Source organism: Phyllobates terribilis, unplaced genomic scaffold (assembly GCF_046119375.1).
Source record: "Phyllobates terribilis strain yellow unplaced genomic scaffold, ASM4611937v1 Scaffold_7__3_contigs__length_470593459, whole genome shotgun sequence".
Taxonomy (NCBI): Eukaryota; Metazoa; Chordata; class Amphibia; order Anura; family Dendrobatidae; genus Phyllobates; species Phyllobates terribilis.
Window position 1 is genome coordinate 434,854,623 of NW_027362767.1, and position 21,683 is coordinate 434,876,305.

General features: G+C 48.4%; 1 protein-coding gene across 4 annotated transcripts; it reads right to left on the reverse strand.

Moving 5' to 3' along the window:
• Positions 1–6,042: 6,042 nt before the first annotated feature.
• On the reverse strand, positions 6,043–21,577 carry GNG8 (G protein subunit gamma 8). 4 transcript variants are annotated; one of them, XM_073642122.1, is made up of 4 exons: positions 17,850–17,907; positions 16,778–16,891; positions 6,713–6,797; positions 6,043–6,256 (listed from the first exon to the last, which is right to left on the reverse strand). In XM_073642122.1, the coding sequence occupies exons 3-4, from the start codon at positions 6,794–6,796 to the stop codon at positions 6,128–6,130; spliced, it is 213 nt and encodes a 70-aa protein (XP_073498223.1). In that variant the 5' UTR covers position 6,797; positions 16,778–16,891; positions 17,850–17,907; the 3' UTR covers positions 6,043–6,127. The 4 variants fall into 4 exon arrangements, with proteins under 4 accessions (XP_073498223.1, XP_073498222.1, XP_073498221.1 ...); XM_073642120.1 differs by lacking the exons at positions 6,043–6,256; positions 17,850–17,907 and adding exons at positions 18,256–18,334; positions 21,335–21,575; XM_073642119.1 differs by lacking the exons at positions 6,043–6,256; positions 6,713–6,797; positions 17,850–17,907 and adding exons at positions 15,068–16,693; positions 18,256–18,334; positions 21,335–21,577.
• Between the last annotated feature and the right edge of the window lie 106 nt (positions 21,578–21,683).

The window sequence follows — 21,683 nt, forward strand, 5'->3', positions numbered from 1 at the left end:
TGTTCTCTATGCAGAAGATAAACTCACATGCAGTACATCACAGTTACCACACAGTGGCGCTATTGTGCTATGGAAGTATAAAATCAGACACAATGTAATCATGGGAGGGAATGACCAATACACGGGGACACCGAGCGTCACATGTAGTATACAGTGAGGGCCTATTATATATACAGCGAGGATCTATATGCAACAATGATATATTATATACAGCGATGATTTATTATATACAGCTAGGAGTGAAATTATTATACACAGTGAGATATATTATATATACATATGACTTATTATATAGAGCAATGACTTTTTATATCACACTGATCTGGTCGCTGACTTGTGCCTTATACAGGGCTGGGAGCGATTATTTATAGTCACTGAATTATTCTAGAAATCAATTAATTATTTATGGGAGCAGAGACTAAGGCCCCGTCACACTTAGCGACGCTGCAACGATCCCGACAACGATACGACCTGTCAGGGATCGTTGCTGCGTCGCTATGTGGTCGCTGGTGAGCTGTCAAACAGGCAGGCTCACCAACGATCAGGGGAGCAGCGACATCGTGGAAGGAATCTTTCCACTATGTCCTGCTCCTGGTTACCAGCCTGCTGAAGCAGGAGCAGGCTGGTAACCATGGTAAACATCGGGTTACTAGGGGCACACGCGCACTTAGTAACCCGTTGTTTATCATGGTTACCACTCTGCTACAGTGAGCGGGAGGTTACCGCTCACTTTAGCAGGCTCGTAACCATGATAAACAGCGGGTTACTAGGAGCGCGTGTGCCCCTAGTAACCCGATGTTTACCATGGATACCAGCCTGATCGTTGGTCCCGCTGGTCACACACAGCGATGTGTGCTGACCAGCGGGAGAGCAACGACCAAAAAATGGTCCAGGACACTTTGCAGCGATCAGCGACCTCACAGCAGGGGCCTGATCGCTGCAAAGTGTCACACATAGCGACATCGCTGGTGAGGTCGCTGGTGAGTCACCAAAACCGTGACACAGCAGCGATCTCGCTATGTGAGACGGTGGCTTTATACAGAGAGCTGACTTGTTGGTGCTCGTTCACATCAGCGTATTAAAAATCGCTCCGATGTTCATCCTGAAAAGTTGAACGAGTGGAATCCGCATGATTTACCTTTCGTCACACGAGTGCGAGTTTTGTTTCTCGCCTAATATCCGAATCACAGCCGTCTGCAATGCGTTTTGAACATCATCTTTTACATGCTATAATGCTCTGTGCAACTTAAAGCTAGATTACAAAACTAAGAGATCGATAGATGATAGATAGATGATAGATAGATGATAGATAGATAATATATAGATAGATAGATAGATAGATAGATAGATAGATAGATAGATAGAATCATAGAATGGTAGAGTTGGAGGGGACCTCCTGGGTCATCTGGTCCAACCCCCTGCTCAAAGCAGGATTCACTAAATCATCTCAGACAGATGTCTGTCCAGCCTCTGTTTGAAGACGTCCATTGAAGGGGAACTCACCACCTCTCGTGGCCGCCTGTTCCACTCATTAATCACCCTAACTGTCAAAAAGTTTTTTCTAATATCTAATCTGTGTCTCCTCCCATTCAGTTTCATCCCATTGCTTCTAGTCTTTCCTTGTGCAAATGAGAATAAAGATGATCCTTCTACAATGTGACAGCCCTTGACATATTTGTAGACAGCTATTAAGTCTCCTCTCAGTCTTCTTTTTTGCAAGCTAAACCTTCCCAAATCCTGCAACCGTTCCTCATAGGACATGGTTTGCAGACCAGTCACCATTCTGGTCGCTCTTCTCTGAACTTGCTCCAGTTTGTCTATGTCTTTTTTAAAATGTGGTGCCCAAAACTGTACACAGTATTCCAGATGAGGTCGGACCAAAGAGGAGTAAAGACCGATAATGACTTCACGTGAAGATGATAGATAGATGATAGATAGATAATAGATTGATAGATTGATAATAGACACAGTTAGGTCCATATACAGTACAGACCAAAAGTTTGGACACACCTTCACATTTAAAGATTTTTCTGTATCTTCATGACTTTGAAAATTGTACATTCACACTGAAGGCATCAAAACTATGAATTACCACATGTGGAATTATATACTTAACAAAAAAGTGTGAAACAACTGAAAATATGTCTTATATTCTAGGTTCTTCAAAGTAGCCACCTTTTGCTTTGATGACTGCTTTGCACACTCTTGGCATTTTCTTGATGAGCTTCAAGAGGTAGTCACCGGAAATGGTCTTCCAACAATCTTGAAGGAGTTCCCAGAGATGCTTAGCACTTGTTGGTCCTTTTGCCTTCATTCTGCAGTCCAGCTCACCCCAAACCATCTCGATTGGGTTCAGGTCTGGTGACTGTGGAGGCCAGGTCATCTGGCGTAGCACCCCATCACTCTCCTTCTTGGTCAAATAGCCCTTACACAGCCTGGAGGTGTGTTTGGGGTCACTGTCCTGTTGAAAAATAAATGATGGTCCAACTAAACGCAAACCGGATGGAATAGCATGCCGCTGCAAGATGCTGTGGTCGCCATGCTGGTTCAGTATGCCTTCAATTTTGAATAAATCCCCAACAGTGTCACCAGCAAAGCACCCCCACACCATCACACCTCCTCCTCCATGCTTCACGGTGGGAACCAGGCATGTAGAGTCAATCCGTTCACCTTTTCTGCGTCGCACAAAGACACGGTGGTTGGAACCAAAGATCTCAAATTTGGACTCATCAGACCAAAGCACAGATTTCCACTGGTCTAATGTCCATTCCTTGTGTTCTTTAGCCCAAACAAGTCTCTTCTGCTTGTTGCCTGTCCTTAGCAGTGGTTTCCTAGCAGCTATTTTACCATGAAGGCCTGCTGCACAAAGTCTCCTCTTAACAGTTGTTGTAGAGATGTGTCTGCTGCTAGAACTCTGTGTGGCATTGACCTGGTCTCTAATCTGAGCTGCTGTTAACCTGCGATTTCTGAGGCTGGTGACTCTGATAAACTTATCCTCAGAAGCAGAGGTGACTCTTGGTCTTCCTTTCCTGGGGCGGTCCTCATGTGAGCCAGTTTCTCTGTAGCGCTTGATGGTTTTTGCAACTGCACTTGGGGACACTTTCAAAGTTTGCCCAATTTTTCGGACTGACTGACCTTCATTTCTTAAAGTAATGATGGCCAGTCATTTTTCTTTACTTAGCTGCTTTTTTCTTGCCATAATACAAATTCTAACAGTCTATTCAGTAGGACTATCAGCTGTGTATCTGCACAACACAACTGATGGTCCCAACCCCATTTATAAGGCAAGAAATCCCACTTATTAAACCTGACAGGGCACACCTGTGAAGTGAAAACCATTTCCGGTGACTACCTCTTGAAGCTCATCAAGAGAATGCCAAGAGTGTGCAAAGCAGTCATCAAAGCAAAAGGTGGCTACTGTGAAGAACCTAGAATATAAGACATATTTTCAGTTGTTTCACACTTTTTTGTTAAGTATATAATTCCACATGTGTTAATTCATAGTTTTGATGCCTTCAGTGTGAATGTACAATTTTCAAAGTCATGAAAATACAGAAAAATCTTTAAATGAGAAGGTGTGTCCAAACTTTTGGTCTGTACTGTATATTTGGACAGAGACAACATTTTTATAATTTTGGTTCTAGACATTACCACAATGAATTTTAAACAAAACAATTCAGATGCAGTTGAAGTTCAGACTTTCAGCTTTCATTTGAGGGTATCCACATTAAAATTGGATGAAGGGTTTAGGAGTTTCAGCTCCTTAACATGTGCCACCCTGTTTTTAAAGGGACCAAAAGTAATTGGACAGATTAAATAATTGTAAATAAATTCTCATTTCTAGTACTGGGTTGAAAACCCTTTGTTGGCAATGACTGCCTGAAGTCTTGAGCTCATGGACATCACCAGACGCTGTGTTTTCTCCTTTTTGATGCTCTGCCAGGCCTTCACTGCGGTGGTTTTCTGTTGCAGTTTGTTTGTGGGCCTTTCTGTCTGAAGTTTAGTCTTTAACAAGTGAAATGCTGCTCAATTGGGTTGAGATCAGGTGAGTGACTTGGCCATTCAAGAATATTCCACTTCTTTGCTTTAATAAACTCCTGGGTTGCTTTGGCTTTATGTTTTGGGTCATTGTCCATCTGTAGTATGAAACGACGACCAATCAGTTTGGCTGCATTTGGCTGGATCTGAGCACACAGTATGGCTCTGAAGACATCAGAATTCATTCGGCTGCTTCTGTCCTGTGTCACATCATCAGTAAACACTAGTGACCCAGTGCCACTGGCAGCCATGCATGCCCAAGCCATCACACTGCCTCCGCCGTGTTTTACAGATGATGTGGTATGCTTTGGATCATGAGCTGTACCACGCCTTCGCCATACTTTTCTCTTTCCATCATTCTGGTAGAGGTTGATCTTGGTTTCATCTGTCCAAAGAATGTTCTTCCAGAACTGTGCTGGCATTTTTAGTTGTTTTTTAGCAAAGTCCAGTCTAGCCTTTTTCTTCTTGATGCTTATGAGTGGCTTGCACCGTGCAGTGAACCCTCTGTAGTTACTTTCATGCAGTCTTCTCTTTATGGTAGATTTGGATATTGATACGCCTACCTCCTGGAGAGTGGTGGTCACTTGGTTGGCTGTTGTGAAGGGGTTTCTCTTCACCATGGAGATTATTCTGTGATCATCCACCACTGTTGTCTTCCGTGGGCGCCCAGGTCTTTTTGCATTGATGAGTTCACCAGTGCTTTCTTTCTTTCTCAGGATGAACCAAACTGTAGATTTTGCCACTCCTAATATTGTAGCAATTTCTCGGATGGGTTTTTTCTGTTTTTGCAGCTTAAGGATGGCTTGTTTCACCTGCATGGAGAGCTCCTTTGACCGCATGTTTACTTCACAGCAAAACCTTCTAAATGCAAGCACCACACCTCAAATTAACTCCAGGCCTTTATCTGCTTAATTGAGAATGACATAACGCAGGGATTGTCCACACCTGTCCATGAAATAGCCTTGGAGTCAATTGTCCCATTACTTTTGGTCCCTTTAAAAACAGGGTGGCACATGTTAAGGAGCTGAAACTCCTAAACCCTTCATCCAATTTTAATGTGGATACCCTCAAATGAAAGCTGAAAGTCTGAACTTCAACTGCATCTGAATTGTTCTGTTTAAAATTCATTGTGGTAATGTCTAGAACCAAAATTAGAAAAATGTCTCTCTCCAAATATATATGAACCTAACTGTAGATGATAGATAGATGATAGATAATAGATAGATAATAGATAGATAGATAATGTTCTGCACATATATAATTTCACAACCCCTCACTTGATGGCGACTTATGGTGCGGCAGTGGGTTGGTATTTTTAGGCTGGGAAGGGCACAATAACCAGGACCCTTCCCAGCTGGATAATATCAGCTCACAGCTGTCTATGGGACCCCATAGCAGAAGTTCTATTTGACGCCGCCCCCCTCCCCCATCAACAAAAGAAAAACCTTAAAATTTTGTGAGGTCACAGAAAAGCATATCTCACAACTTTGCAGCCCTTACAGAGTCATTTTCCTCCTATATAGTCCTCCATATAGTATTATGGGCCCTATATACTGCTCCATACATAAAAAAAAATAAAGACTCACCTCTCCCCGTTCCCCCACTGCTCCGGTCTCTACAGTCTCCGGTCCTCTGATGCTTCGCACCGCTCAGCACAGAGGTCAGACGCAGAGGGGGAATGATGGGAGAGGGAGTCAGTGGACGCTCCCTCTCCCATCATTGTTTTCAACTGTATCGGCATCCGGGATGCCGAAACAGTTAAAAGTATGAAGCAAGGGATTTGGGGGGGGGGTTGCACCTGAGAATACCTGACCTCCTGCTACATCACCATCTATAGGGAGATCCAGGCCACAACACCTAAGACCATCCCTCATATAGTGACCACACTCCGCCCACACTATACGGTCTCTGCTGGGCATTGTAGTACACCTGATGGGAGTGATCAGTGATTGATCCCTGGCTCTGTAGCCACAATGGTAAATAATCACAGACACTGACGCAGCGGAGGGACCACCACAGCTTTAATGAGATCAGGATTGTACACAGGATTATATATGGAGCACTGACAACTCGTCCTGATCCTGACAACTCACAGCACAACGCAGACGAGTCTCTTGTCACGGAAAGGATTCTCAGCAGACGGAACCGGAGAGACCAGCGGGTCCGACACAAAGTGAGACTGACAGAACGAGAGAATCTCCGACACCACCACTGACACCTGCGAGACAACAGCACAATGTCAGATAGCAATACAGCACAGAGTTATGTTACATCAGTGATATCATCACCAGGGGGCGGGGGCTGACAACCTCTCAGTGATGTCATCACCAGGGGGCGGGGCTGACAAGCTCTCAGTGATGTCATCACCAGGGGGCAGGGCTGACAAGATCTCAGTGATGTCATCACCAGGGGGCGGGGCTGACAAGCTCTCAGTGATGTCATCACCAGGGGGCAGGGCTGACAAGCTCTCAGTGATGTCATCACCAGGGGGCGGGGCTGACAACCTCACACATGTATACAGACTGTTGTCAGCAGTAATAGATGAGGAGCTGGTGCTGTAATATAAGGGGTGTGGTCTTGTGTCGGATCACGTCATTATATCAGTGATGTCATCACCAGGGGGCGGGGCTGTGTGTTACGACCAATCCTGTTGGTTAGCACAGACACGCCTCACCTTCATCCGGTCTATGTTCACCTCCATCTTTAGCTGCTCCACGTCTTTTCGGGCCTCAACAATTTTGGCTAAATTGTTCGACATTCTGTAATAAAGTGACAGCAGAATATTATTATAATATAATAGAGAGATTGGACCTGTTCCTTAAATAGCCAAAAATATATTAACCCCCAAAACTATGACTGTTATTGGGCTAACTTCATATTGGTGTGCAGCCATGAAAATCTCAAGCCAAGAAGCTCTGCATGGGAGGTCCTGGGAGGAGGGGGGCGATACCACAGAGAAGTGGTCCTGAGGAAGGGGGAGAGGACACACCCTGGAAGAGCGGTCCCTGGGAGGTAAGGGGGACACGACACACCCTGGAGGTGCAGTCCTAGGGGGGGGCAGACACCCTGGATGAGTAGTGCCGGGCGAGGGGGGCACACACCTTGGAGGAGCAGTCCCGGGGGGAGCACACACCCTGGATAAGCAGTCCCGGGGGGCACATACACTGGAGGAGCAGTCCCGGGGGGAAGGGCACACACCCTGGAGAAGCAATCCTGGGGGCGAAGGGCATGCTCCTGGGAGGGGGGGCACACACCCTAGAACAGCAGTCCTGGCGGGGGGGCACTCCTGGGGGGGGCACACACCCTGGAGGAGCACTCCTGGGGGGGGCACATACCCTGGAGGAGCACTCCTGGGGGGGCACATACCCTGGAGGAGCACTCCTGGGGGGGGGCACATACCCTGGAGGAGCACTCCTGGGGGGGGCACACACCCTGGAGGAGCACACCTGGGGGGGGCACACACCCTGGAGGAGCACTCCTGGGGGGGGCACACACCCTGGAGGAGCACTCCTGGGGGGGGCACACACCCTGGAGGAGCACTCCTGGGGGGGGCACACACCCTGGAGGAGCACTCCTGGGGGGGGCACACACCCTGGAGGAGCACTCCTGGGGGGGGCACACACCCTGGAGGAGCACTCCTGGGGGTGGCACACACCCTGGAGGAGCACTCCTGGGGGTGGCACACACCCTGGAGGAGCACTCCTGGGGGGGGCACACACCCTGGAGGAGCACTCCTGGGGGGGGCACACACCCTGGAGGAGCACTCCTGGGGGGGGCACACACCCTGGAGGAGCAGTCCTGGGGGGGCACACACCCTGGAGGAGCAGTCCTGGGGGGGCACACACCCTGGAGGAGCAGTCCTGGGGGGGAACACACACACACCCTGGAAGAGCAGTCCTGGGGGGGGACACACACCCTGGAGGAGCAGTCCTGGGGACACACACACACACACACACACCCTGGAGGAGCAGTCCTGGGGGGGGACACACACACCCTGGAGGCGCAGTCTTGGCGGGGGGGACACACCCTGGAGGAGCAGTCCCGGGGGGGACACACACACACACACCCTGGAGGAGCAGTCTTGGCGGGGGGGTGACACGCCCTGGAGGAGCAGTCCTGGGGGGTGGGACACACCCTGGAGGAGCAGTCGTGGACACACACACACACCCTGGAGGAGCAGTCTTGGCGGGGGGCACACACTCTGGAGGAGCAGTCCTGGGGGAGGTACACACCCTGAAGGAGCAGTCCCAGGTGGGGCACACAGCCTGGAGGAGCAGTACTGGGGGGGGCACACACACACCCTGGAGGAGCAGTCTTGGCAGGGGGCACGTACCCTGGAAGAGCAGTCCTAGGGAGGTACTGACACCGTGTAGGAGCAGTCGTGGGGACACACACACACACCCTGGAGGAGCAGTCTTGGCGGGGGGCACACACCCTGGAGGAGCAGTCCAGGGGGGGGGGGGGACACCCTGGATGAGCGGTCCCGGGGCTGATCCTCTGTGCTTTACTGGTGACAGATGAATCTTACACCCCACGTGCTTCTGCTGGTCAGTCCTGCAGGCTGCACTAAGCTAAGCATTGTCCTCCAGTGTCCTTGTTGTGAATCAATTTGCAGGACTTTGGTCCACGTCAGTAATCAGTGGCTGCCGGACGGGAGCCCGCGGCTTGTCGCGGTCACATGTGTATCATGCCACAAGGATGACATTGCACCAGGCCGGCTAGAGATTCTGGCAGATAAGAGACGGTTCTCAGAGCTCCCGTCCAGCGGTCACAGATTACCGACACGACCAGTGCACCCTTATCCAGGGGGCAGGTGGATTATATGTTGCGAGATCAGTTGCTTTTGGCACGACTGTGTGTATGGGATATGGCAGCAGCAGGTGTGCGGTGTACCTGCAGGCAGCAGATCACCCCAGAGAGTAGACAGACAATCACTGCAGCAATTAAACAGTAGGGTACAAGACCAAACCCATCAGCAAGAAAAATAGGGTGTGCAAGCAGGGAGAGCAGACAGTTTACATATCAGTGGGGGTCCCAGCAGTCGGACCCCAGCAATTGGGAAGTTTATCACCTATCCTATGGATACTGTAACTACATTAGGCTCTGTGCGCACGTTCTGAAATTGCTTGCAGAAATTTCTGCAGCGTTTCTGCACCTCTTGGCAGCAAAAACGCTGCGGAAAATCCACAGCATTTAGGGTGCGTGCCCACGATGCGTTTTTCAAGCGTTTTTGCTGCGGAATTTGCGCAGTGTAAACGCTTGTAAAACGCTTGGTAATCCGTCCCCCATCGTCCCCAATGACATTCCGCAAGTTCAATGCCCATGCGGCGGAATTTTCCGCAGCGTTTTTGATGTGCGGAAATATCCGCAGCATGTCCATTATTTGTGCGTTTACGCATGCAGAATTGCCTTCTCAATGCATTAGAAAAACGCAAGGCAATTCCGCATGTCCAAAACGTTTCAAAAACGCGTGAAAAACGCGTGTGAAATTCCGCACGTGTTTTTCCAGGCAAGGACATGCAGAAATGAAGCAGAAATTTTCCGCTTCATTTCTGCATCGTGGGCACATAGCTCAACATGCATTATTGATGCGTTTTTTTGTATGTTTTTGCCTGCGGATTTGCCATGCGTTTTTTCCAATGCATTGTATAGGCAAAAACGCATGTGGAAACGCACAAAGAATGGACATGCTGCGTTTTTTTCCCGCACATGAAATCCGGTCAGGAACATTCCTGATCATGTGCACAGAACTTGCAAAATCTCATAGGAAGTCATGGGATAAGATATGCAATGCGTTTTTGGCCCATTTTCACGTGGAAAAAAAACGCAACAAAAACGCACTGTGTGCACTTAACCTTAGGCTGGGGCTACACAGTGACTTTGGCTGAGAGAGCCGACACGTGCCGCACTGTAGCGCTGCGATGAAGCAGCAGCACAGAGCGAATCTGTTACGAGACGGCTTTTGTGGCCACTGTCGCCGTGTAATCTCAGCCTTAAAGGGCACAGCACATTTTTGTGTTTTATTTTGCCATAATTTCTTATTTTTCTGTTAACAAAGCCATGTAAAGCCTCGCTGTTTGAGGGGCGAGATGTAGTTTTGAATGACACAATTCAGTTTGCCATATAATGTACTGACAATGTGGAACACAAATCAAGGGGGGTGAAATAGTAAAAAAAAATGCAATTACATCATAGTCTTTTGAGCTTCACATTTATATTGTTCAATTTTATTTTTTTTAATTTTTACATTTGACTTTATTTATTAATCTGAGAAGACTTATATCTACGATTGTTTAAACGCGTGTTCAATATGCTGCAATACCACAACGTATAGGACATCTCATGGTCTCCTATGAAGCAAAGACAATCTGGGGGTCACAAGGGAACCAAGATGGCAGCGACGGGGGCCTTCAGCAAGCTCCAGGCTGCCACCATATCAATACCTCGCGAACACATGGTGGAGGGTCAGGGGCCATAGTCACCCGTATGGAAACACATCACCAGGATGGTGCTGCCAGTGATTGACAGCGACATTTAAAGGATAAAACAGCAGCGATCAGAGCTTGCTCCGATCACTGCTGTTAGAGGCAGATATCGGCTATATAACTCAGCTTCTGACCCTGCTAAATGCACGATGGATATATAGGTTATGAAGGTTGAAGGGGGTGAGGTGCAGAAATATCTAAAACATCGTAAATTTAGGAGACAGCTTTTCTGGTGCAAAATAAACCAGAATTCTGGTGCATTTAGCTTAGTAAATCTCTCCCATTAAAGCACAGGTTTTTGCAGAGCATTGCTCGCCTGGAGCTGCAGACCTTTACACCAGGGCTGATAACTGAGGACAATAGAGCAGCAGTTTGTTTGTCACTGCATGTAAAGAGTAATGGAATAAATGGCACTATAATAATAATAATTTCCCCGGGAATATATCAGTGGTGGTATGATATCTGGGATTGCGAAGTTTCTCAACGTTGAATTTAATTGTGGCCCCTAAATACTGATCGTAGATGACCCCCAGCCTCAGGGGCCCAATATTTTCTCACCTCAGTTCCCACTCAAGTATCCCCACGATGCAGCCCCCCGCAGCCCCTGTACCCACCTGTATCCCGTGCAGAGTAGGCAGAACGACGGTGCAGGCTACGGGCGTCTCCTCCAGGTACTGGCAGGTGGCCGGGACGCCTTCTACTGATTGATGGTCCCCGGAGATGGGGTGGAGACAGAACAGATGTCACCTCATTGTTCCTCTCGGAGGAGTGGGGGGGGTTGTACACAGCTCATTATATTTATATATCGCCTCGTAGGATCCTACATCTTATAGAATCTCATTATAGGAGTGTATAAGGTGGCGGGAGACAGCCACAGATCACACAATGGCATCACATATTTATTAGGCCTGATTTCTCTAACCTCTTTGTTACCCATAGCAACCAATCACAGTGCAGCTTTCATTTCTAAACCTGCTCCGGGAAAATGAAAGCTGCACTCTGGTTGGTTGCTATGGGTAACTAAGACAGTTTTGCTAATTGAGGCCTAGTTTGTCCAGGTTTTCCCCTCTGTAGTTACGGGGGTTAGTGGGGAATATTTTTGGGGCAGCTTCATTATGTAACTCTTCTTTTGTAGTTCTCACTTTTTATACAACTAAATTCAGCAATATTTATCTCCGTGTGTGAACTACAGCAGATAAGTGCACAAGGCGGAACTTCTATAGTACCCAAAGGAGCCATCTTATTTTGACCATGTTGCCATCCATACAGGGCATTAACCATATAATTGCAGAAGGGGTATAACCTGGGGGCCAGGAGTCATAATGGTGGGTATAGGCAGCATCAACCATGGATAAAGTGTGTTACACGACACAGTACGGGTCAGCATGGGGCTGCTGGTGTCAGCTAAGAATTATCTTTCCTTTTTTTTTTGTTTTTCAATGTAGAAATCCCCAATGAAGCAATAACCAGTCCTGGCCCCTGCGCTTGTGCCCCCCCATGCTCCTGCCCCGCAGATTGGGGTCTTGTTTGCAGGTCTGTGGGATTTTGCAGGTCATCAGAATCACACGGTGTCCAGCGGGCAGATCCTGGACTCTTCCGCCATCTCCCTGCACTGATCACGGGATAATCCGCTGCCTCTCGCTGTCCCATAAGGTGTCGGGACTCGGCCCTTAGGAATTAGTAGGCTGTTCGCTATTATTGGGTATCACGGAGATCTCAGCGGTGCCTCTCAAAGGAACTTCCCAAAAAGAGCGAGACCCTACAAATACTATGAAATGTAACCTTCCCCTGAACTGATGAAGACTAGAAAGGTTTAACCTTCCTCCCAACAACCCTGCCAGGAAAACTAAAGTCAAATCTATACCGATAAATATAAATCAGGCAGACCCCAAACCAATCACCGGACCCTTCCATCAAGGCAGTAATACCCCCATAAATTGTGTTCTGATGTCTACACTTTAATTGGAGCATTTTCCCTTCTAACCTCAGAGGATGAAGAATTAGGCCACGTTCACACATTCAGTATTTGAAAGCCAAAACCAGAAGTGGATGATAAATGCAGAATTGGTGACTTGTTTCTTTTATACTTTTCCTCTGATTGTTCCTCACCTGGTTTTAGCTTACGAATACTGATGTAAAATACTGACCAAATACTGAACATGTGAACGTGGCCTTATACTTTTCGTCTGGCGGTTCCACTCCTGGCTTTGGCTTACAAATACTCAGCGTGTATATCTGACCTTAGTGTAAGAGAGAAATATAATTTATAACGATAGTCCATTTTTAGCAAAACATGGCTGCAGTCTTCCCAAAACAGCGCCACCCTTCTACATGGCATTGCCTGGTAGGGCAGCTCAGTGCTGGACTACAATACTGCACACCGTCATGGACAGGGGATGTGCTGCGCTTGGAATAATAATTTTATTTATATGGCCCAACATATTCTGCAACACTTTACAAATCAGGAGACACGGACATACAATATCAGACATTGCAGAGGAACATGTAAGGCTAGGTTCACACATCATGGTTTTTCTGGCGTCACAAATCTGCAGCAAATCCTGATCTCGGGCAGGAAAGAAGCGAAGTCAAAAACGCAGGTTTTGCTGCGTTTTTTGTTACGTTTTTTCCACTGTCCTTGTGTCTCTATTTATGCATGTACATAAAGTTCTGTGAAAAAAAAGAACTCCATTATATTTTGCCATCAAAAACGCTGAAAAAAGCTACCTGCGTTTTTGGTGAATTTTTTCAGCGTTTTTTTCACCACCCATTACTTCCTGAATGGGTGAAAAAACACTGAAAAAAGTGACATGCTCTATTTTCCAAAAAAAAAAGGCTGCAAAGCACAAAGTACCCAATAACAAAAAAAAAACCATGATGTGTGAACAGAAGATTCTGGTTTCTCAGACTTTGCTGGTACTGCAAAAGGCAGCAGAAAATTTGCATAAAAATCTGCAGCAAAAAACGCTGAAAAAAACATGTGTGAACATAGTCTAATTGTATAATTACAAGAGGAGCGAGGGTCCTGATCACAAGAGCTTACAATCTACGAGGAAACACAAAAGGGATCAAGTGTCGTGTACGGTCCAGCCAACAGATTAGAAATCAGATAATGCCTCCTTCACATCGGTCCGGGCATCATCTCATCCTTTCGTCCCTGGTAACGTCTCCTTCCAGTAACATCATCTCCTCCTCTAATGAAGTCTTCTTCCTTCCTCCTGGATAACTTCTCCTCCCCATAACGTCTTCACCTCCTCCTTCCATATAACATCTACTCGCAGATAATGTTTTCCTCCTCCTAGGGATCACTGAGTTGCCGTCTAGTGACATTTCGGATTTCTTCCTCCGCTGGCGAGGCCCTCCCTGCCCGCTCCTCTACCCAGTTCTCTCCAATAGCAACTTTTTCATTTGCATCTTTTTTTCCCCCCAAAGTTACCTTGTCTTGACTTCATCAGTTATCTTTTCTTTTGATGATTTTTGAATAATTCATCATTTGTGAATTTAATATGGAATTGTAGCCCAGTGATCATGTGGAGTTCAAAATCTCATTTTTTCTGCAGATGAAGAGAACTAATGTACGACATATATTGTACGAGCCTTTAGTCTAAAAAGGTGCAAAAGTGCAAAAAAATGGAAAAAATGAGCTTTGAATTTTTGCAACATTCAGACCTCGAGCACCTCTTCAATGAATGGAAAGGGGCAAAAAAAAAAAAAAAAGGACTTCCGAATACAGTTTCATCGAAACCTGTGGAGTTCAGATTTTATTTTATTTTTTTTTTGGGGGGGGGGGGGCAGTCAATTTTTGACACCATTAACCACAATCTGCCGCCACATCCCGGACTCTTTACATCTGCACTATGGCGTGTGTGTGTGTGCGCGTGTATCTATGGAATTATTTCTCGCGCCTTTGCTCGGCGACCATCCACCTTGCAGTGACACGTCCTATAGGGGGCGCCGGGCGGGTGTAATAATCAGTGTGACACGATGTGGGGGGGGTGCACATTATAGGAGGTTGTACGTTCCCTGGGAAGGCAGCCGTCTCCAGCCTGTGGATTACAACCCCCCACCTCCCCGTGTACCGCGCGGCTCTGCATGAATCACGTTCTGTGTTATATTTGGACTGGAGGTTTTTGTTCAGTTTCCATGACGACTCGGAGATGAGACAGACGGCACTTTGTGTGTGAGGGGCAGATGTGGACGCGGATCCTGCGGTGATGGGGGACTGCACTGTTGTGTACAAAACGGAACCGCGTTCGCCGAAACATTCACCGCAAGGCAGAGCGACCGCTGAGGCCGCCATGACGGCCGATCCAAGCAGAATCGCAGCGTCTCTGGGACAGTGAATTGAGAACAATGCAGCCAGTAGGGAACCAGAACACCCTAATCTGGGCGTGTGCTCATCCTGAGCCTCCTGCTACATGAATATAAACCCTACACACAGTTTGCCATTTTTTGGGGGGAGCACACTGTACTGACGTGCCACTGCCCCCAGGACACACCACCCCTCAGAATAACTGAGGAAATACGCAAGTGATGACACAAAGTGACAAGAAACACTTTATTTACAGGATCCAATAGAAAACAATGGCGGATATTTACAGCTGTTTGCGGCAGCGGCGCCTCCTGTACACGGCCGGGTCATATATACAATCAATACTCGATCCGCGCCGCCTTCTCTATACACATCTGTACACAGCGGCCGGGTCACTATACACAAAACTGTACAGAACACCGGGGAGATTGTACTGATGGGGGTTCTAGTGGAGTCTGTGACAGGAACCTTCATGAGAGATCCACAGACAGAGAAAGGGTTAAACACTCATGCAACCTCACAGACAAAAATGCATCATGGGAGTTGTAGTTCACAAACTACCAGGAGACCGCCATGATGCATCGTGGGAGTCACAGTCCAGAAAGCAGTCACATTAAAGAAGCGCGACAGCCGCAGTCTGGAGGTCTCTTCGTGTACAATGCAAGAGAATGTCCTCTATTACTCCCTGTTATCAGCCATTACTGGGGGAGGTGACTGTAGGACAGGAGACTACAATCTATTACTCTCTGATATCAACCAATACTGGGGAGAGGCAACTGTAGGACAAGCGAGTACAATCTATTGCTCCCCGTTATCAGCCACTGCTGACTAGTGTTGTTTGATGGGAACAGTGGCAGGATGAGCAGGGAAGGGGGGCTCCACCATCATTGTGTTGGACAGGGTCCACAGTGTGGATTGGGGTCTGGTCACACGGTGGTCATGACCTTGAGTGACCCCGTGTGGAACCGCATGATCTTTTTCTTAAGAGCCTGAGAAGCTTTTACCTTAAACATTTGGGGGCGCCCTTCAGCATCCCGGGGAGGAAGCTGCATTGGCCATACCAAGCCCCCTTCTTCCTCTTCCTCCTCCTCTCCTTCCGAGTCTACCCTTGCTTCCCCCTCTGGGACCCCAGCACTAATCTCTGCTGTCGACCTCCACTTTCTGCAGGGGGGTCCGATTCTCACTGTTGGGGCCCTTCCATCTCTCCCCAGGGTGTAACAACGGCTCCCTTCTTGCATATGCGTTCGAGGGTCCCCCCATTCCTGCACGAAGCCCTGTGGGTCCGCCCAGCCCTCAGTGTGAGCCCTGGCATTAGCCCAGCTTTCCTTATATGTGCGGGGGTTGACCCAGCCATCTAAGTGCCCCCTGGATCCCTGCCACACTTCTGGGGGGACCCTGAGGTCCACGCTCTCCTCTGGCCGTGGAGCCGGATCCCTCAGGCTAGTTTCTGACAGTGACCTTGGCGTTCTTCGCCCGCCTCTTTTCCTAGGCGGCTCCTCTGCAGAAAGGCATTTCCTTGGGGGTTTTGGTGGAGACCCCTCCACACTGTGGCCCTTTAGGAGAGGCGGGTGCTTCCTGCGGGGGCCGCGGTGAGTTGGGGTGTAGGAGGTGCTGGCCATTCTGCACACTGGGGCTGGGGCAGGAGGACGGTCGGCAGAAACAGAACGGAGGTATGGGGCGCGGAGCTGACGCCGAAGGAGAGAAAGGATATAACCTTCAGCGCGGCGAGCAGGAGGTGGCGGCGGAGGAGGTGGGGGAGGGGGAGATGAAGGGGAAGGGTAAGGGGCAGACATGGAACGAGGCACCAGAAGACGAGAAGAAGAGGAACGAGGGTGGTGGGATCCCACAACCAGATCACCTGAGGGCAGAAAGAAGAGCGGGGCAGTTACACACAGAAGAGGAGAAGCGACAGGAGCAGAGGGGGGAACTCGCCGGACCTCACCTGCGCTTTTCGGGCGCTCACTGGCGTAATGCATCCGAGCCTCGGCCTGTCCTACCCGGGGGGCCCGGTCCAGGAACACGTCGCTTGACTCCAGACCATCAGCTTCATACTCCGCTGCAGAAAAAAAAAAAAATATATATATATATATATATATATATATATATATATATATATATATATATATATATATATATATATATATATATATATATATATATATATATATATATATATATATATATATATATATATGACCCCAAAAATACTGTCTAGTGAATACCTCCCCTTCCCCCGGTATATACACCCCCCCCCTCCAGTACTGGACCCCCCAATATACACCCCCCTCCTCCACTACTGTACCCCCCAGTATACACCCACCCTCAGACCCCATTGCCTAGTAAGCACTCCTCATCCCATATGTACGGGGCTCCACTTATCTGTGGAGGACAGCAGTGAGTGGGTGTGAGGCAGCTGTATTAACTTGGTGGGCACGAGGCACGGGGTGGGGGGGATTTATAAACAAAGCTCAGTCCTAAAAATAACCTCATTATCTACAGCCGACATCAAACAGTCCAAGGAAGAGGGGCGTCCCCAAAATACACCGGGAATCCTGCACCTAACTGTGTCAAGTGGAGAAGGCGTGAGGGCTGAGTGGGCTTTGTGGGCGCTCAGGTGGCTCCCTGGATGTAGTTGCAGGGGGTCTGGCGAGTGCTGGTGGGATGGAATCAGTAAGCGCAGGGGATGCACAGCAGGCTTGCAGTTTTATCAGTGCACACAAAAAGTTGTGATTTCCAAAGGGTTAATTTTTATCCCTGCCCCAATATGGCATTACTGAAGGGCGTCAGGCACGGTCCACTGGGCAGGAGAAGGAAAACATCAGGATCCACACGTGCGCTGGGCAGGAATGAGCACGGCCCACCAGTCATCTCAAAAAATCCCCATCCAAACCCACCACAGCGGCGCCCTCTGCAGAGCACAGCGGTGAAGGCACTGGGACCGACCGCTGCAGCAATCAGGATTGGAGAGCAAGAAAGGTCACCAAATGTCGGGCACCGCCAAGACAACATCTCACCTCCTCCAACCGCCGCCGACTAAACCCTTTCATAACAGATTATTAGGCAGAACCAAGAATCCTTGGGCCCCATGTGACGGCAGCACAGGAGCCGGGCAGAAATGGGGCCCCGGAGCCGAGGAGGGTATGAGGGGTGGGAGAGACTCTGGCACCACAAGGAAACAAGAAACATCACAGAGGACGAGCGGCCAAAAGATCAGCGGCAGCAGGTGCATCATAATGGTATCTATCTGTATATGAGCACTGACACCCAGAAGGGCCACCTGCCCGCCCACTGCATGTACAGGTCCCCCCGGCACACAGTGCCCAGGATCACCCCCGGCCCGCGCTGCCCACTATACACAGTGTCCTCTCGGAGTTGGATGCTGGGTGTTGATCTCCCGGTACGGCCGTGTTGCCGGCTCACCGTTCTCCTGATCGTTCTCCGCTCTTAACCGTAATTCTCCAAGTTGTCTCTCCAACTCCCACAGCTGCCGGTCCAGATCCTGAGGACAAGGGGGAGTAATGGGAGACTATCATAACATACAGGGACCACGGGCGTCTTATACACATACTGAGGTGGGCGATGATGGGGGTTATAGAGGTGTGAAAAAGTATTTGCCCCCTTCCTGATAGCTTATTATTTTGCATGTTTGTCACACTAGTTTGGTGATCTGAAACATTTAAATATTAGACAAAGATAACACAAAATGCAGTTTTTAAATGGAGGTCTTTATTATTAAGGGAAAAAGAAATCCAAACCTACAGTGCCCTGTGTGAAAGTGATCGCCCCCTAAACCTAATAACTGGTTGGGCCCTTAGCACCAACAACTGCATTCAAGCATTTGTGATAACCGGCAATGAGTCTTTACAACGCTCTGGAGGAATTTTTGCCGCTCATCTTTGCAGAATTATTGTAATTTAGCCACATTGGAGGGTTTCCGAGCATGAACCGCCTATTTAAGGTCTGGCCACAGCATCTCAATCAGATTAAGGTCAGGACTCTGACTAGGCCACTCCAAAGTCTTAATTTTGTTTTTCTTAAGCCATTCAGAGGTGGAATTGCTGGTGTGTTTTGGATCATTGTCTTGCTGCATAACCCAAGTGCGCTTCAGCTTGAGGTCAGGAACAGATGGCCAGACATTCTCCTTCAGGATTTTTTGATAGACAGCAGAATTCATGGTTCCATTTACCACAGCAAGTCTTCCAGGTCCTGAAGCAGCAAAGCAACCACAGACCATCACACTACCACCACCATATTTTACTGTTGGTATGATGTTCCTTTTCCGATATGCTGCGTTACTTCTACGCCAGATGTAATGGGACATACACCTCCCAAAAAGTTAAACTTTTGTCCCGTCAGTCCACAGTGTATTCTCCCAAAAGTCTTGGCGATCATCAAGATGTTTTCTGTCAGAATTTCCAAGAGCCTTTATGTTCCTTTTGCTCAGCCAGGGCTGTGAAATCAGAGTCGGTGTCCATTTTGGTGGCGTCAGGCTCGGTATAAAATGGATCGACTCCAACTCCTAAAACATATAATAAATTGGGTACAGTAGTTCAGTGCAGTTTGTGGGGAATATTTTTTCAGAAGAATTTGGGAAAGTTATGACATGTCCTATAAATGTCTGTCCTATTCCTGATCTGAGGGTCTGGACTTTTAGCTGAGATGAATCTGTGCTGCAGTAAATTTATCACTTAAATATGAGCCATGTATGAGGGAGTCGGAGTCAGTGTCATGGAAAATGAGGAGTCGGAAGTTTGACTTACCGACTCCACAGCCCTGTGCTCAGCAGTGGTTTTAGTCTTGGACCTCTGCCATTTTTGCCCAGTCTCTTTCTTATGGTGGAGTCATGAACACTGAACTTAACTGAGGCAAGTGAGGCCTGCAGTTCTTTGCATGTTGTTGTGGGATCTTTTGTGACCTCTTGGATGAGTCGTTGCTGCGCTCTTGGGGTAATTTTGGTCGGCCGGCCACTCCTGGGAAGGTTCACCACTGTTCCATGTTTTTGCCATTTGCGGATAATGGCTCTCCCTGGGTTTTGCTGGAGGCCCAAAGATTTAGAAATGGCATTATAACCTTTTCCAGACTGATAGATCTCAATTACTTTGTTTCTCTTTTGTTCCTGAATTTCTTTGGATCGCAGCATGATGTCTAGCTTTTGAGGATCTTTTGGTTTACTTCACTTTGTCAGGTAGGTCCTATTTAAGTGATTTCTTGATTGATAACAGGTGTGTCAGTAATCAGGGCTGTGTGTGGCTGGGAAATTGAACTCCGCTTCCCAAAGGTGTGACATAAATTAACTGGTTTGTTTTAAAAGGGGTGGGGGGCAATCACTTTTTCACACAGGGCCCTGTAGGTTTGGATTTCTTTTCCCCTCCCTTAATAAAAAATGACCTTAATTTAAAAACTGCATTTTGTGGTTACTTGTGTTTTCTTTGTCTAATATTTAAATTCATTTTGTTATCTGAAACATTTAAGTGACAAACATGCAAAGAATAAGAAATCAGGAAGGGGGCAAAAATGTGTGTGTGTGTGTGTACACACACTGGGGTGGGGGAAGATGGGGGTAATACACACACACACACTGGGGTGGGGGAAGATGGGGGTAATACACACACACACACACTGGGGTGGGGGAAGATGGGGGTAATACACACACACACACACTGGGGTGGGGGAAGATGGGGGTAATACACACACACATACTGGGGTGGGGGAAGATGGGGGTAATACACACACACATACTGGGGTGGGGGAAGATGGGGGTAATACACACACACATACTGGGGTGGGGGAAGATGGGGGTAATACACACACATACTGGGGTGGGGGAAGATGGGGGTAATACACACACACATACTGGGGTGGGGGAAGATGGGGGTAATACACACACACATACTGGGGTGGGGGAAGATGGGGGTAATACACACACATACTGGGGTGGGGGAAGATGGGGGTAATACACACACATACTGGGGTGGGGGAAGATGGGGTAATACACACACATACTGGGGTGGGGGAAGATGGGGGTGATATACACACATACTAGGGTGGGGGAAGATGGGGGTGATATACACACATACTAGGGTGGGGGAAGATGGGGGTGATATACACACATACTAGGGTGGGGGAAGATGGGGGTGATATACACACATACTAGGGTGGGGGAAGATGGGGGTGATATACACACATACTAGGGTGGGGGAAGATGGGGGTGATATACACACATACTAGGGTGGGGGAAGATGGGGGTGATATACACACATACTAGGGTGGGGGAAGATGGGGGTGATATACACACATACTGGGGTGGGGGAATATATATATACACACACATACACACACATATACTGGGGTGAGAGATGATGGGGGTTACTTACACATATAATGGGGTGGGAGATGTTGGGGGTTATACACACATACACTGGGGTTACAGTCTGTCACGTTGCGGGTGACGCGGGCTGTGGACATATACGGGGGAGGATTGCTCTCGCCGCCTTCTTACCTCTCCGCCCCGTAGCGCCCGCCGCACTCGCACCTCCTGCCGCTCCCGCAGTAGTTTCAGCTCGCAGAGGCCGGCCACACTCCCCCGCAACAACTGACGGAGTCGCCCCCGGTCCACAGAGATTCCCGAGCCCAGCATGTCACCCGGAGCCGGCGCCGATATGACTGAGCAACCGCAGCTAGAGCTCCGCGGCCCAAAGCGTAGAACGGACCAATCACAGGCCGCTAAATCACTGACGCTCTGCGCCTTACCCAATCACAGGCAGGCGATGCTGACAAGTCCCGCCCTCTTACAGACAGGCCGGATCATATGCACATTAACCCCGCCCACCTCAGCCTCACAACCTTTT